This window comes from Tauraco erythrolophus, chromosome 7 (genome assembly GCF_009769465.1).
Source record: "Tauraco erythrolophus isolate bTauEry1 chromosome 7, bTauEry1.pri, whole genome shotgun sequence".
Lineage (NCBI taxonomy): Eukaryota > Metazoa > Chordata > Aves > Musophagiformes > Musophagidae > Tauraco > Tauraco erythrolophus.
The window spans coordinates 968072-985659 of record NC_141471.1 but is presented as its reverse complement, the minus strand read 5'-3'; the positions used below and the strand labels follow the sequence as shown (position 1 = coordinate 985659).

General features: G+C 49.3%; 1 protein-coding gene across 1 annotated transcript in view; it reads right to left on the bottom strand.

Moving 5' to 3' along the window:
* The window catches only part of CCDC12 (coiled-coil domain containing 12), a 42569-nt gene that overhangs the window by 10222 nt on the left and 14759 nt on the right, over nt 1-17588 (bottom strand). Inside the window, exon 2 of the mRNA XM_086614828.1 lies at nt 3615-3685. Within this exon, the coding sequence (XP_086470954.1) occupies nt 3615-3685 (71 nt within the window). The remainder of the gene's footprint in view (nt 1-3614; nt 3686-17588) is intronic.

Genomic DNA, 17588 nt, shown 5'->3' with positions numbered 1-17588 from the left:
GATCTTGCCAGCTCCTAAATCTCCTCACCCAGTACCCTGGTGGTTACCAGCCAGGTGGATCCAGCCATCTCAACTCCTGTTCTCCCTTCTCCAGCACCCAGTAAAAGCTACAGCCTCACCCCAGCCCACCTCCTCCTGCCGCGGGCCAAGCGCTTCCCCAACAGAGAGGTCCCTGGAGACGAAGGGTGGTGATGGAGCCTGACCCATATCCTAGTGTCCACCAGGACAAGCCACCAGCAGTAACAGGTTGAGCTGCCCACGCCGACATCCCCCAAACACACCACGTTTACTGAGCTCAGCCTACACGTCTCCCGTATTTGATTATAATCTTATTTTTATTCTTCTTATTATTTTTTTGTTTGAACTCTTCCTTAAGCTCCAGGACGTACGGAAGCGCCTCGGCTGTCCTGCCCAACCCGAACCCAAACGCCGAGCAGTCTTGCTGCTGTATTTTTTTTTTTTTCTGTGCGGAAATTAAAAACAAAACAACAACAACAAAAAAAGTAGGTTTGACCTGCCCCGTGACATTCTTCTCACGGCAAGGGGAAGCGACGGCGTTTCCAAACCCTTGCCTCCCCCAGCTCCTCCCAGAAATTCATCTCGGCAAGCGGCACAGCACGGAGCTGGAATTTTAAAGGATGACTAAGTGTTGAAACACCAGCAGCTGATTAACAGCAGCTCACTGGAGCTTAATTTCTAGTTAAGTTGAAGAGTTGAAGATATTTATTTTAGGGTTTTTTCCCCCCGCCCTCCCTCTCCAAGCCCTCCCTTAGATTTTTTTTTCCACACTTTTCACATCCCTGCAGAACTGCAGCCCAACTCCAAAGCTCAAAGCCTCTCTCGGGGTGGCACCACCAGGCTCCAGCCAGCCGTGGCTTTCCCGCAGCGTTCGCCTCGCAGATCCCCGAGCTACAAACCAACTGGGTTTTTATTTTTTTTTTCCCCCTCCCCGCTGCCGGAACTGGGCGGAAGGGCCAAAGTCCACCCACACCCTGTTCTTTGCAAAGGCTGTGCCGTGGCGGGAGGTGTTTCCTGGTCTGTGGGCTAAGCATAACTGGTTAAAAAAAATTAATAATAATAATAATAACTCGAGCTCTTTGCAATTACAGATATAAACTCCCCTGAGAGCTCAGATCAGAGATAGCCCGAGCTGAAACTCTGCATCAGGGCTTTTCGTGGAGGGCTTCGTCAGCACTTGTTCCGGCGGTGGTAGCTTGCAGTGTGAAAGATAAAAAAAAAAAAAAACACGGAAAGAAAAGAAGAAAAAAAAAACAAAAAGAAACAAACCACAAAAAATTAAAAAAAAAAAAAAAAGGAGGAGGGGGATGGGGAGATTTGAGGCGCTCGGAAAAAAAAAAAACAGGAAGCTGCCAAAATTGTGTCGTCACATAGGCAGCGAGAAAAATATTAGTAAAAGCAGTGCCCACGTGGTTCTGCCCTTTCTGTAGGGTATGAAGGATGGGCATGGGCATGGGCTGGAGCAGGAGGTGCAGCTGCAGGGATGGAGGAGGAACCAGCCTGCAGCCAAAGCCCAGGGCGCTGCTGGGTTTTTGGGTTTTGGTGCACCTAAACCCTGCGTACAGGCCACAGGATTATTTATCAAACCACTAGATTTTATTTTTTTTTCCCCTCCCCACGTCGTGCTCTCGGTGGTTTATCTGCAGCACCGCTATTGTGTCCAGGGCGAGGGGGCAGTGCGTGGGGAAGGCAGGCTTCAGTTGCCAGGACCTCTCGTTTCCCAAATTTTCCCAAATTCAAGGTCAATACCAGCGGATTATCCCAGCATACCTTTTGCCACCAGCCAACGGGGCTTTAGTGCTCAGCAGTTCCCTCTTTCAAAGGGTTGAGAAAAGCTCAGCTACGCTCTTGGGAAATAAAAATCTAAAGATGAAAGCAAGTTATGGGCTCACCACCTTGTTAAAAACGCTCGTCCCATTCCGGCGACAGAAAAAGGGCATTCCACAAGTAAAGCAAAAGCTAAGAACCATCTCAGGCCAATTTGGGATTCAAATATTTCCTGCAGAGCAGATCTTGCTCTGATTTGCCTTGCAAAGTCACGCCTGGATCCCGATAAAACACGCCGCGGTTGGAAACACAGAGAGAAAAAGCTACAGAATCCTGCAGGCAAGTCAATCTAGAAAGCAAACTTTTTGCCCCAAAAGCTGCCTCCCCAAAGGCATCGCTCCCACGTATTTCAGAAGCCCTGTGTCCACATCTGCGGGGTGTTTCATGGACCAGTACAGAACTGGCTGGGGACAGGAGCTCCTACTCAACACCTCTGCTCTCTGCGGATAACCTGGGTGAAGCTCCAGGGCCATCACCACGGGCAGGGGAAGGCTTTTTGTTGGACCTGCCCACAAGACCAGAGCTCACAAACAAGGATTCATGGAAAAAGGGACTGACCGACTCGACAGCAGCGACGTCGAAGACTTGGTAAGAAACCACATCACCTCTGCTACGCTCCAGGCTGCTCAGCGGTGGTTAAAAAAAATCTCCAAGCCAGAAAGTCAGCCCGAGTAGAAAAATAGATTTTTTTTCAGAGATTTAGGGGACCAATTCAGAATTCCAGTTTGGGAGCAGGAGTACGTCACTGCCAGCCCAACAATACCAGCTCTTAGCGTGGTGAAGACAGCCCAGGCCTGATGCTCATCGTCAGCAGGGCCACCGCATGCTGCCGTCACCTCGCCACGCAGCGTATCAAGTGGCAGGGCTGGAAAGCAAGAGCTCCTTATTCATTATTCATCATCATCATCATCATCATCAATTCCAAGATCTCTAGCTCCTGTTTCAGCTTCAGCCCAGATGTTGTACCTCCTCGGGCATGAAACCCAACCATGATGCCTACAAACCAAGTTCAGCCTTGGTCATGTCTCTCCAGGACCACTCCCAGCCTCCAATCCAAGCGGGCTGTTCTCAAGAAGGGATGGATTTTCTGCTGGGAGTTAATCCCAAGAAGCAACAAGGATTCTGCTCTACTTTCTCAGCAGAGGACAAGTGCTCATGGGCAGCAGCATCTCTGACGCACACCTCCTACAGAGGAGGTTTCTAGCCCGTAAAACGATGAGAAAAGGTCACATCTCCCATTTTCAACCCAAACCTCACCCCGCCGCGACGTCTCCGAAGGAGCCCTGACGACGTTTTTACCGGCAGGAAACCAACGGCGCGGTCAGGAGCGACGCTCTGCCGCGGTTAGCTCTGTGCTGGCGTTTTCCGGCGGTGGGCCCCGGTTCAACAGCCACGTGCGCCCTTGAGGGCCTCCGTTCGTGGGGGAAAAAAATTTAAAATCCACATTTAAAACGACACGCGCGCGCAGGACAGCGATGCAGCAACAGCTGGGGAATTCCAGGGAGCCAAAATGCTCCCGACACCTCTGATGGCACCACCTTCCTTCCCCCTGCTACCCCCAGGAAAGTCAGCCCCAGGTTTTTCCTCTTTATTCCCCCATCTCAGGTCATGTACACCATGAGCTCAAATTCACACTAAAAAAAAAACCATAAATAAAATAAAATAAAATTTGGTGTTAGAAGCCAAGGAAAGTTCCTAATTAGCAAACAGGAGAGCAGCACCTGAACAATAGACACAAGAGAGACAAGTTGGGATAAATAAATAATTACTTGTGCTTGATGGGCTCCTCTTCATCATCTTCTCTGAGCTGCTTGTTCTCGCGGTCGCCGCTGTCCTTATTCTGAAAGAAGGAGAAGTGGATCTGTCAGACCTCAACCCCTCTGGGAATTGCAGGGAGCAAAAGAAGAAGTTGGGAATTGGAGGGAGCAAAAGAAGGAGAAGTTGGGAATTGCAGGGAGCAAAAGAAGGAGACGTGGATCTGTTAGACCTCAGCCTCCCTGGGAATCGCAGGGAGCAAAAGAAGGAGAAGTTGGGAATTGCAAGGAGCAAAAGAAGGAGAAGTAGATCTGTCAGACCTCAGCCTCTCTGGGAATTGCAGGGAGCAAAAGAAGAAGTTGGGAATTGCAAGGAGCAAAAGAAGAAGTTGGGAATTGCAAGGAGCAAAAGAAGGAGAAGTGGATCTGTCAGACCTTGGCCTCTCTGGGAATCACAGGGAGCAAAAGAAGGAGAAGTTGGGAATTGCAGGGAGCAAAAGAAGAAGATGATCTGTCAGATCTCGGCCCCTCTGGGAATCGCAGGGAACAAACAGCAGCCCTGAAACCCTCCCGGAGGGCACGGGGCAACCAGCAATGGGCAGTTGGAAATCACTTTTAAATGACGACACCTTTCAATTGAGCCCCTTTTCCTTTTTCTCCCTTTAGCATCCCGCCCCTACAGAGAACACGATAAACAAACATTAAGGACCAGCAAGGAAAATTTAATTTTCCTCTCACAGGCGATCACAGCGCCCAGCGCTCATATCCTCTTATTCCCGGTAGGTGCATCAACTGGGAGAGCAAACAGCGAGCTGCAATCAGTAACAGGGAATCTCATCCCACGTTTGGATTACCACCAGGCGTTAACCGGCGGAGCTCAAAGGAGATCAGGGCACTGAGGGAAAGAGAGCGGAGCCGGCAGCCATGCATGCCTTCACCGTGTCACGGACTTCACGTTAAATCCCACGTTCCCGGATCCAGAAGGAAGGACGGGTATTATTGTGTTGGTTGAAAGGAGCTACAGGCAGAGAGGAGAATCACAGAATCCCAGAACGGTTTGGGTTGGAAGGAACCTCAAAGATCACCCAGTTCCAACCCCCCTGCCATGGCCAGGGACACCCTCCACTACTCCAGGTTGCCCAAAGCCCCATCCAACCTGGTCTGGAACACTGCCAGGGATGGGGCAGCCACAGCTTCTCTGGGCAACCTGTGCCAGTGCCTCACTACCCTCAGAGGGAAGAATTTCTTCCTCAGATCCCATCAAAATCTCCCCTCTTTCAGTTTAGAGCCATTGCCCCGTGTCCTGTCACTACACACCCTTGTCCAAAGCCCCTCTCCAGCTTTCCTGTAGCCCCTTTAGGTACTGGAAGGTCTCCCCGGAGCCTTCTCTTCTCCAGGCTGAACAGCCCCAACTCTCCCAGCCTGTCTCCAGAGCAGAGGTGCTTCAGCCCTCCCATCATCTCCGTGGCCTCCTCTGGACCCGCTCCAGCAGCTCCATGTCCTTCTGCTGTTGGGGACCCCAGAGCTGAATGCAGTGCAGCAGGGGGGTCTCCCACGGGCAGAATCCCCTCCCTTGACCTGCTGGCCACACAAGAGATAATAAAAGTTTAGGAAGGGAGCAAGCCCACACTGCAGATCACCTGCAGAAGGCTGGGGAGCTCACGTCTGCCGGCTTCGCCCAGGTCCCTCTCGTTTCTCCTAAATAATTGTTTGGGACGTTTTAAGAGGCCACGAAAGGAGCCGGCAGAAATCAAACCAGCCATCAGCACAGCTAAGGGTCTAATTTCAGCTCTGGAAACACCGTGCGGTACCATAAATCACACTTCTCTTCAACAGGGTGCCACGGCGTCGTAAAGAGGCTCATTTTGCATCACCCAGACACTGGCACTAGCAGCTTGTTAGTGGAGCTACCAATTATATTCCTTACCCAGGCAGGCACAGCCATGGAACGGTAACGATAACGAGCTGGAAAGGGCTTCGTGTGGTTCTCGCACCCATTAACTCATCTCGCTCAACCGCCGAACAACGCGCGCTCCGCGACGAACACACCTGCCCTTGTTTTGCAGAGTATGTTGTTACAGCAAAGGCCACCAACGAACCAACGACTTCCTTGGAAAGCTGCTGCTTTTCCCACTGAACTCCCCCGCCATCCTCCACCGAAAAGCAAAACGCGGCAGCTCTAGCAGACGGCAGATGTCTTTATTTCCTTGAGCGTGGTCAGTTCCAGGAGTATTCCCCGAGCTACCTGGTAATAAACACGCAATATTTACACTATCTGGGCACGACTCATGCCAACTTTCATCTCTGCCTTCAACAGGAAGAGCTCAGAGAGAAGAGAACTTGTTTTCAGGAGATTTCCTTTCATCAAGAGCAACAAAACTGGTGAAGGGTTTAGAGAACTGGTCCTGTGAGGAGTGGCTGAGGGAGCTGGGACTGGTCAGTCTGGAGAAGAGGAGGCTCAGGGGGGACCTTATCACTCTCTACAGTTACCTGGAAGGAAATTGTAGGGAGATGGGGGTCGGTCTCTTCTCCCACATTATGAATGACAGGATGAGAGGGAATGGCCTCAAGTTACGCCAGGGAAATTTAGAATAGACATCAGGAAAAATTTCTTTCCAGAGAGGGTTGTGAAGTATTGGAACAGGCTGCCCAGGGAGGTGGTGGAGTCCCCATCCCTGGAGGTGTTTAAAAACCGTGTGGATTTGGTGTTGAGGAACATGGTTTAGGGACCCTGACAGTGCAGGGGGAACGGTTGGACTCGATGATCTTGAGGGTCTCTTCCAACCAGATGATTCTATGATTCTGTGATTCTATGATCGCACCACAAAGGTTATGGGTCCTTTTCGGCCAGTTCAAAGAGATCAAGCCCTCGGGGTCGGTCTCTTCAAAGTCTTTTTTCAACTCTGAAATAGGTTCACATGTCTCTCTGGAAAATGGCGAGCAACAATTGGTTATAACCAGAGCATGACCAACATCGCTTTCAGATCAGAGATTACTTTGATGTAATCAAATTATTACAAATTATTGATGTAATTACTTCTTTCTCTGTCAGAAGCTTGGCTGAAGAGTTCAAATATCAAATCAGCCAACATCAGGATGACCAAAATTATTTATTGCCTGAACTTACTCCTAGCTTCCAAAAGGATCAGAAAGGTTTCTCCAGCCAACAGCTCACTTATCACATGCAGCCTGACTACACAAACTTTAAAACTGCGTTCTGCGACCTGGGTTAAAAATTAGATGATGTGCAAAGAGGGAGACGAGTCAGGAAACAACTCAGTTCTGGTTCAGGCTCATCAGCAACTGGAGTTGTTCAGGTTCAGCTCCTGATCAAAGGGCGAGAAAACCGGTCCTGGCTTTTCAGAAACAAGGTAAAAAAAAAAAATCTTTGCTAAAGCCCGTATTTAGTTCAGTTTTAACTCTCTGTTTGCAATTTTAGTTTTCTTTAAGTCCACAGTAACCTTGTGATACTTGCACAGAGGTTTCTTGTGAGCTTGGCTGGGTAAGAGCGCAGGCAGCCCACTGTAATGGTCGGGTAATATTTAGACCCCCTTCAGCCCACGTTATTTAAGTGTGGGAGGTACCTTCTCCCACTCTTAAGTCCTTTCTCATCCCTGTCATCTTCTCCTACTTGCAGCGCACGCGCGCAGAGCCCACATTCCCTTCATTCTTGCTAGACTTTTATCCAGGAGGGTTACAGGCAGGTTGAGAAATCCTAAAGAGATATTTGGCAAAAACATTCACGCCTGTCCTTCCTCGCGCTCACTGCAAATACTTCTTTACCCCATATGCTGAAACCATTTGATAGCGAAATCCTACCGTTCTTCTAGAGCTTGCCCAAAATCCCCAGTTCCAATTTATTCCTCAGTACCAGCTAAATATTTTCTAAAGTCTTGGTGATATTCCTAGGAAAAAAAAAAATTAAAAAATGGAGCACACCACCAGCAAACGCGACTTTTTGCGACAAGTCCCGTAGTGTCTTCAACTGGAGACTTTTCCTCTGCTACAGCTTTTCTCGTAGCACCTTCTCAGATGGCACGTTGCCCTTTGGCAACGTGAAAACAGAGAGAGAGTCTCCCTGGGGATGTTCTGAGCTGGAAAGAAGGAGATATGGTCCCTCCATACAGGAACATAGGATAACGAGGATCATGGCACAGTTCAAGGAGATGTCATGACTGCATGGAACCATGTCCAGCCTGCTCATCACCAACAAGAATGTCCTCTAAATTACACTCCCTGTAGTCATCCGCCGCTAATCGGGATCCACCGGACGGATCCGTGTGCAAGTGGAACACAAATGAGTTCTGAACTGGGTACCTGAAGCCAGGCTCTCCCCCCACCCCCCCGAGCAAGAGAATTTAATGCTGGTTCCCTGTTTGCCAAACGGTCTGTAAACAAGATTTCGGTTTCGTCAGCAGGGTGACGAAAAATTCCCCCCCCCGCGCCGCGGGGCAGAGGTGACACGTGGCGAAGAGGCCACAAACCTCCAGCAGCGTCGGCAGCGACCGCGGTTCTGCAGAGACAGCTCCTCACCTACTCCACAAGAAAAAAAAAAAGGAGGTTCTAAAGCAATATTTGACGGATGCAGCAGAGGATGGCTGCTCCTCTTCCGATTACCGAGCTTTCTGCTTGCATTTCCAGCCGGGCTGTGCTGCTTTCCCCCTCGGGAAAGGACCGAGGAAAGGAGCGATTCGGTGCTCGCAGCAGCTTGATCTGTTAGATCCACTAAAAGATTTAATTTAATTTATTCCCCATGACCACCGTAATACTGTCAAAAGTCACAGCGATATTCCTAGAAAAAATCTGTTAGATCCCCTCGGAGATCATTCCTCCTCCGTGAGCACTGGACATGCATCCCAACGCTTGGCAATGCCCGTGGCTTTGGCGAGCGACAGAAAAGCTTTACCATAACAAGTTCTACCTGCATCTCCCTGCGCTCTCCAGGTAGTTACTCGGAGCGTGACCTGAAATTATATTCAAAACAAACACACTTCACTTCAGTCTGAGACAATACAACCAATTTCTTCAGGGAATACCCGTCAGAAATCCCTGGGGTATGAACGAAGAGCTGGGGCAGAGCTGAAATGCCGTATGATGCTGCTGGCTGTCCTGACGTCCGCCGAAGGACCACGTCCACGCTCACCTGCTTCAGCGGGAAGGCAGCCGGAGCAGCTCCCACTGCTCCATCAACACCCTAAACAAACCTGGTGAAGATATGAGCATTTGAGAGATGGTGGTGTTGAGAGAGCTATTAATAAGTAGAGAGAAAGGGGGGAAATGACGTTCCCTTCGACGTTCTGCTCGGTGCAGAAGTGGATAACTGTCTTTGCGAAGAGAAGCAACCAGGGGTTTGCAACCAACACCTTCCTCCTGCGCACAACCAGCCACGGAGGCAACGGCTGCTTGAAGGTGGAGGAGCTTCCCTCTCCAGCCACTCCTGCAAGCACGGAACTTGAAACCACCCGCAAGATACGGAGCCTGCGGCGAGGATGCTGTGCGTCCTCGGCAGCAAAGGGTTGGTAGAAAGGCAGATCCCGTTACCGTGATCATTTATTGATACGGACACGGCCTCTCAAACATGCAACTTATCTTACAGCTCCATGTTCTACCACCAGCCCCTCTCTCCTCTTTCTTCTCTGCCCATACTGGATTTATCTGATCCCTCAGGACGTTGACACAGCAGCGATGTCTTGGGGTTCTCCGCTCTGCTCCGAATTTTTGGCTTAAGATCTGCCCCTGCATCATCCTCTTCAAACATTTCTGTTCAGCAGTTGTGCCATACTTTCATTTCTGAACTCAGGAAAGGAAGGATTCCTCCTCAAAACAGCGTTTGCTCTAATTACCAGTTCGTCCTTCAAGTGTTTTCATGCGTTTCCCTTCACTGGCTGGTGGCCACTTCCCACAGATGTGCAGCAGCAATTCAACTCTCACTACTTTTCGGTTCAACTTCTCGTGTTTCAAACCTCCGTGCCACAAAGGGAGCCGAAAATAACCCCTCGGCTGTTCCACTCTCACTCCAGCGATTCCTCTTTTCAAGGTGCCCCGTGGCGAGATGTTTATTATTAGCTGTTAAGTCGTAAGATTGGAGACGCGCACACACAAGTCTACGAGATTGTTCATCAACTGCCTACAAAGTCCCTCCCATCATCCTTCAGTCTCTGGAAGGAGACACTCCAAAAAGAAACTCCCAACTTCAAAAAGTTTGCTTGCTCCAAACTATTTGAATTCGCAGCCGTCGCAACGGGCAACGCTTGGCATGTAGCTACCAACACAAAGGCTTCTGCTCCGCTGACTCCCACTCTTCCCAAAGAGGTGAGAGATGAAGACAGTCTCATCCACCGCCTCTTCAAGTCACAAAGCCAAGATGATGTTCATCAGGTTGTTCAAAGAAGGGTGTCAGCTGCCTCTCTGCAACACCAGCAAGGTCCACAGCGAGCTTTACATGGGATCAGTTAACAGCTTGTGCTCCTTGCCGAACGTATTTAGGGAACTGGATGATGTCTGCAAGGTTCAGGACCTGGATCCTGTGGACTTGAGATGTAAATCGGTCAGCATTGATTGCATTCGCTTGCGTTCCTCCCAGTCAGGACTAGGCAGAGAGAAGAACGTATCCAACAGTTCAATGTTCAGGAGATGGACAGTGACAATTCGGTAAAATCACTTTGTAAGCAGGGCGGAGCGTTTACACGTAGCAGGAAGGCAGTGAAGAGGAAGGCTTCTGGGTCATCACTAGGGAGATGAATTCATCTCCTGCCACCCCCTCCCAACCCGCAGTCCTGCCAGGCAGAAGTTTTCTTTGCCTGCTGAAGAACAACTGGATTTCCTTGAGCTCCCATTGCAAAATACCAGGTTTCTCCAGCGTTTTGGGGAAAGCACCAGATTCCACGTTCTACCACGTCCTGGATTTCAGACAGCGCCGCATCACAAAGCAGGAGGTAAATCTTGAAAATCAGCGGAGAGGCACGCGATCAAGGAAGGCGTTTCTATCATCTTCTCTCCCGGCCTACGGCTGAGCTTTGCATACGGAATTATAAACCATGAAACTTATTTCACCTGCAGTAAAGTGAACTCTCCAACTGTCATGAGGATGGAGCCAGGCTCTTCTCAGTAGCATCCAATGACAGGACAAGGAGAAATGGATCTAAGCTGGAACACAGGAGGTTCCGCTTCAACATGAGGAAGAACTTCTTCCCAGTAAGGGTACCAGAACACTGGAACAGGCTGCCCAGAGAGGTTGTGGAGTCTCCTTCTCTGGAGATGTTCCAAACCCGCCTGGACGCGTTCTTGTGTGATCTGATCTAGGTGGTCCTGTTCAGGCAGGGGGATTGGACTAGATGATCCTTTGAGGTCCCTTCCAATCCCTAACGTTCTGTGATTCTGTGACCCATCATGTGCTTCCCTGCATGCGAAGCAGGTCTTGGCTGCCGGTGAGAAGCATCTGCTCCGGGGAATACAACATTTTGAGGAATAGGAAACTTTCCCCTGGGCTTCAGCACATTATCATGATTTCTTCTTGCTGGGAAGCGGCTCGCTTTGCATCGCAGTCAAAGATTGAAGGCCAAAAGGGATGTTTAAATCAGCTTGTCTGACTTGTAAAACGCCTCTGATCTGGGAAGGCTCCACCAGTTATCCCTATGCCGCAGCAATCCGCATCCAAGTAAAGAATTTTTGCCAAGAAAAGAGAAAGGACACAACCTTGTGCTGAAGACAGCAGGTGGAGAAGCCTGTCCTTTCTTTAGCAGCTTCATTTAAAGCCCATACAACACTATAGCTTATTTCCAGTCGTCGGTTCCCGCCATCGCTCAATTCCAAAAAGCATTTTGGACCCAATATGTATAAAGAGCACAAACGCTTTGTGCCACAACGGAGGACATGTCTTGAGTCTCTTTGGTAAACCACCAGATTACTGTGGCTTTTTCTTCCTTCTCCCACCCCGTCACTGACTTTTTAAGATGTCTTCAGGTGCCCACACTGAACCAGGGCAACACGGAGCAGGCATCGTCTCTCACCTGATCATAGAATCATTAAGGTTGGAAAGGACCTCTAAGGTCATCAAGTCCAACCATCAACCCAATACTAACCCAAGAACCAGCACCCTCCTCAATGCTGCTGGTTTCCTGGAGATGAACCCATTTTATGACAGGACAAGGAGCAATGGCTTTAAACTGAAAGAGGGGAGATTTAGGTTAGAGATAAGGAAGAAATTCTTCCCTCTGAGGGTGGTGAGGCACTGGCACAGGTTGCCCAGAGAAGCTGTGGCTGCCCCATCCCTGGAAGTGTTCAAGGCCAGGTTGGATGGGGCTTTGAGCAACCTGGTGTAGTGGAGGGTGTCCCTGCCCATGGCAGGGGGGTTGGAACTGGGTGATCTTTGAGGTCCCTTCCAACCCAAACCATTCTGTGATTCTATGATTCTGTAATGGATTGGGTTGGAAGGGACCTTCAAGATCATCCAGTTCCAACCCCCCTGCCATGGCCATGGCAACCTGGCCTTGAACACTTCCAGGGATGGGGCAGCCACAACTTCTCTGGGCAACCTGTTCCAGTGTCTCACAACCCTCAGAGGGAAGAATTTCTTCCTTATATCTCTTCTGTGATCCGATGATTCTATAAGCCCTGTATTTTCCCCACGCAGGTGTACAGCACACAATTCAACTCCTTTTTGCTCAGAAGGGCTCGTAATTGATACAAACAGACAACAATTGCTACCAGCCTTCACATTTTGAGTCAGCAGGTAAGCCAGCAGAAAATTTACACGTATTTACAAATGACTAATGGAAACACTGGGTGCCCAGGCCCCGAAAAGCAACATTTCTGCCGGGTGATGACTCCCAGTTGACAACTCTTAAGCTATCAGTTACCCCTTTCCGAGCTGTGCTTCTTAACCAGCATGTTGTGCAACACTAACCCCTCAATAAATCAAATTTACGTGACAAAAGTGACACTCCCTTTTTCTCACCCTTCCTTAAAAGAATTGCAAGTCAGGCTTTTCATCATTCTGCACTCAACTGGCTTCACCCAAGCTACCCCTCTTGCCTTTATTTTTAAATAGTGGTGGTTTATTAACACTCTTCCATTCCTTTGGAATATATCCAATATTCAGAAAAGATTTAAATCGAAACGCAGCAGGCTAACAATCTCTTCGGCTGATTATTTTAGGAATCCTAGGTGCAAATTACCTACAACTGCTGATTTTAAGTGGTTTTGCTAGATGCCTAACATCCCCTCATCACCGTTGGTCTGGAAAGCAGCTCATCATTCCCGTAGGACACAAGTGTGCCACTTAACGCCTTCCCAAATACACTTTATAAACTGAAGCTCTTACTTGTTTCCTTCTCTTCTCTCCACCGCCTCTTAAAAATTTCCATCTGAAGAATTGCTTCCCTTTCTACTCAGGGCTGGCCTTTACCCAAAACGACAATAACCGAATCACCATGTTTTGATACCCACCTAAATCTTCCGATTCGCTTTTCCATTCCTCCCCAGCTTTAGCAGAGCTGCTTTTTCCAATCCCTCAGGCTTCAGCTGGCGTGCCCCTATTAAACACAACCCAGCCACAGCCAGCCATCCCCTGGCAACCCTTAAAAGTCAACAAAATGACCTGATAGCTTCTCCTCTTCCCAGGAACTAATACCGACTTATTTTCCTTGGGGATCGACCAGAATACTAAAGATCTCCTTATCTTTCATTTAAGGCTTAGAGGATGGTCACGTTATCAGTCAAGTGCTTCTTTGGCACAAATAACTGTCTCTTTTGAGGAGTTAGAAAGAGGTCAGTGCTGGAACAAAGCAAGTTGGATCTCTCGAGCTACTCTCTGCCAGCTGAGCTGTCGCTGCCCCTACTCCCATTTACCCGCTGCCGAGAGCGAGCCCCGTGCACGGCAGAACGCTCGGTTCAAATCAACAAGGAGAGCGGCCCCTCTAACAGCCCATCCTCGGACCTCGGACAACTGGGAAGCTCCCAGGTCATACAGTCCCATTTTCCCAACACAAGTGGACAACGTCATCCAGGTAACGAGCATTCACCTGGTTGGGTGGTTCTGTTCCCTGTTTCCCTTGGGTATTTCTTTGTACCGAAGCACACGTGGCGGTCAGGTCAGCTACGAGGTGATGACCGAGCATGGCACGTACTAGTATTTTTTTTTTGCTTCCCACTTGGCCAAGATTGAAGCTCAGATGTCCTTGAAGCCTGGCAAGGCACCGTGGCACAGCCCCGCTCCCACCTCGCTGCTCTCTCGAGATGTTTAACGCCAGAACACAAAAAAAGTCAGGAAACATCACCGAGTAGCTGAAGGTTTCAAGCAGGTTTTAAAACCAAGAGTTTCAATTCTCTAAGTAGCCACAAAAAAAAAAAAGGGGGGGTCTCAATAAAATTTTACAGCAAAAAGTCCGAAAGTAAAAATGTCATCAAAGTACAACTCAGTACTTGAGATCCTCTGATATTTTTCAAAAGCTGTTTGGAATTCATTTGCTCGTAGCAACCTTTGCGGGAATTGTGTAAAAACATGAATTTTAAGAGCTGGAGCTTCTGTGTTCCTGCTGCTTATTCCTTATTGAAGTCCTAATCCTGGTTCAGTCCCAGCCGGTTACTATGGAAATGGTTAAATCGGAGCCCAAACACCGTGACTTCCCATCAGAAACAAACACAAGGAACAAAACGCCTTCCCAAATACACTTTATAAACTGAAGTGGCCAGCAGGTCGAGGGAGGTGATTCTCTCCCTCTACTCTGCCCTTGTGAGACCTCACTTGGAGTATTGCATCCAGTTCTGGAGCCCCCAATATAAGAAGGACATGGACCAGTTGAAGAGGGTCCAGAGGAGGGCCATGAAGATGATAAGAGGGCTGGAGCACCTTTCCTATGAGGACAGGCTGAAAGAGTTGGGGCTGTTCAGCCTGGAGAAGAGGAGGCTCCGGGGTGACCTTATAGCGGTCTTCCAGTACCTCAAGGGGGCCTACAAGAAAGATGGGCAGAGGCTGTTCAGGAGGGCCTGTTGTGATAGGACAAGGGGTAATGGTTTTAAAATAGAGGGAGGTAGATTCAGGTTGGATATTAGGAAAAAATTTTTTACCATGAGAATTGTAGAACACTGGAACAGGTTGCCCAGAGAGGAACAGGTTGCCCAGAGAGGTGGCGGGTGCTCCATCCCTGGAGACGTTCAAGGCCAGGTTGGACGAGGCTCTGAGCAACCTGATCTAGTTGGAGATATCCCTGCTCCTTGCAGGGGGGTTGGACTAGATGACCTTTGAAGGTCCCTTCCAGCCCTAACCATCTATGATTCTAAACTGCCTCTGAAAATCAAACGCCTCGGTTTATGTCCGCGCCTCCAAAAAACAATGCCACGTTCCCAAAAGGAAAGGTATTTTTAATACCACCTTTTTTTTTATTAATTGTGCTGTTTACATAGTAAACAAGCACAAATATTTCTTCCCTTCAACTAACCCAAATGACTCCTAAGTGGCTGTGGTTTGCTGCTTTAAAGTTACCCGTTATCCCGATTTCCGGACCTGCGCGTTTTGCGCCGCCAACACCACTGTTAAACAGCAAAGGCCGGAGATGTTTCTGGCAGCAAGTTGCTGTCCCGTGGTGAAACCACTGACACAAACATCCCCCCAGAGCAGAACTCCAAACTTTTTATAGAAAAAGTTGCGTACGTGAAAACAGACGAGTTTCAATTAGATGTAGAAAGTTTGAGGGGGAAGAACCAGGCACTTCTGAGCAGGAAGAACAGACATTTCAGAGCCAGAGCACTTTTTCAGGCAATAAAGAGCTGGAAAAGCCATGAATAGGCCATTGCCCCGTGTCCTGTCACTCCACGCCCTTGTCCAAAGCCCCTCTCCAGCTTTCCTGTAGCCCCTTTAGGCACTGGAAGGTGCTGGAAGGTCTCCCCGGAGCCTTCTCTTCTCCAGGCTGAACAGCCCCAACTCTCCCAGCCTGTCTCCATAGCAGAGGTGCTCCAGCCCTCCCATCATCTCCATGGCCTCCTCTGGACCCGCTCCAGCAGCTCCATGTCCTTCTGATGTTGGGGCCCCCAGAGCTGAAGGCAGCACTGCAGGGGGGTCTCCCGAGAGCAGAGCAGAGGGGCAGAATCCCCTCCCTCGCCCTGCTGCCCACGCTGCTCTGGATGCAGCCCAGGACACGGTTGGCTTTCTGGGCTGCCAGCGCACGGTGCCGGCTCATGGTGAGCTTCTCATCACCCAACACCCCCAAGTCCTTCTCCTCAGGGCTGCTCTCCATCCATTCTCTGCCCAGCCTGTCCTTGTGCTTGGGATTGCCCCGACCCACGTGCAGGACCTTGCACTTGGCCTTGTTGAACTCCATGAGGTTCTCACAGGCCCACCTCTGCAGCCTGTCCAGGTCCCTCTGGACGGCATCCCTGCAATGCATCGTACATCCCATGCACAACCAGAGCTGCTGCCTTAACTGGAGCAAACCGCATTAGGGACTACTTAACTCCTAGTCAGCAAAGATGCCAGAGGACCATTCATCCTTGAAACGGCAGGGCAAACGCACTCGAACACCACCAGTAAAGCACGGCTCGCCAACACCCACTGGCATGAGTAGCAGTATCAGCAATGGAAAGTTTTATGGGTTTTGTAGGCTGCGTTCGGAGCTCTGACACGTTTGAGAAGATACAGCTTCAGAAGAAGCAGCGCCTGTCCTACCAACAGCAGAACTTCTTCATCTGAATCTGACAGGTTAACGTGCTCGCAAGCCTGATCCCATCCTCCAGTAAAAGCTGTTGATTTACAGGACACACCACCACTCAGGAATCAGCTCCATTTCTACCAAAAAAGGGGGGTTCAACTCAAGAGTTAGTTCAGGCTGTGCCAGAGAAACAGCATGCCTGTTTTAAATCCCATTACGTCTTCACTAAGTCACATCATTCCTTTCTACTATCCAGGAAAACAAAAATAAAGTTTAAAAAACCACCCGTTAGTCATATTCAAGCCAAGAAGCCACCACCACCTTCAGCAGATGGGGACAACGTTCCAATTATCTTCTTGTTCTCCTCTGGGGTGGGAGGGAAGAGAGGACCAGGCTTGGATTTTAGAGGCATTTCAGTGAGTTAATGTGTCACCTCTGTCGCTCTCGGATAAAAGCAGAAAGAAAATCAAATGTTACATATGGCCAGTTTCATTTCTCCAAGGAAGAGGAAAAAAAAAAAAAAAGGAGGGGGGAAAATAAAAGAGAGACTACAACCAGGTTTGTGTTTACACACCAAGACTTGGTTGAAAGGTTTGCTGTAGCCAAGAAGCTCCACGGATGAATCCTTCCAATCCCATATTTATATTAAAAAAAATAAGAGTTAGATAAACTACCCAGAGTTTCGCAAACGTAAATCACGGCTTCGCAGGCGCTAATTAAGCAGCGCCGCTTGGGTGCAAGACAAACCCTAACTCTGCATTTTTGGAGCTGATGATTAACCTATTTTCTCGAGGTCTCTTTTTTTTTTTTTCTCCTCTCCTCTTCATAAATTAAACAAAAAAGCCCGTTGAAAAGCAACGCCAGCCGGCCGTGCAGCGATGCGGCCGCCACTCCCCAGCTACCCTGCCACGGATTTTCCTTGGCTTTTGTGGCATTTGACTTTGTTCTCTCCCAGGCAGAAAGATGCCGGGGAAACTCACTTACTGATGGAGATCATAGAATCATAGAATCGTTAGGGTTGGGAGGGACCTTAAAGATCATCTAGTTCCAACCCCCCTGCCATGGGCAGGGACACCCTCCACTACACCAGGTTGCCCAAAGCCTCATCCAACCTGGCCTGGAACACTGCCAGGGATGGGGCAGCCACAGCATCTCTGGGCAACCTGTGCCAGTGCCTCACCACTCTCTGAGTGAAAAATTTCTTTCTTATATCTAATCTAAATCTCCCCTCTTTCAGTTTAAATCCATTGCCCCTTGTCCTATCACTACATGCCCTTGTAAAAAGCCCCTCTCCAGCTTTCCTGTAGGCCCCCTTTAGGTACTGGAAAGCTGCTATAAGATCACC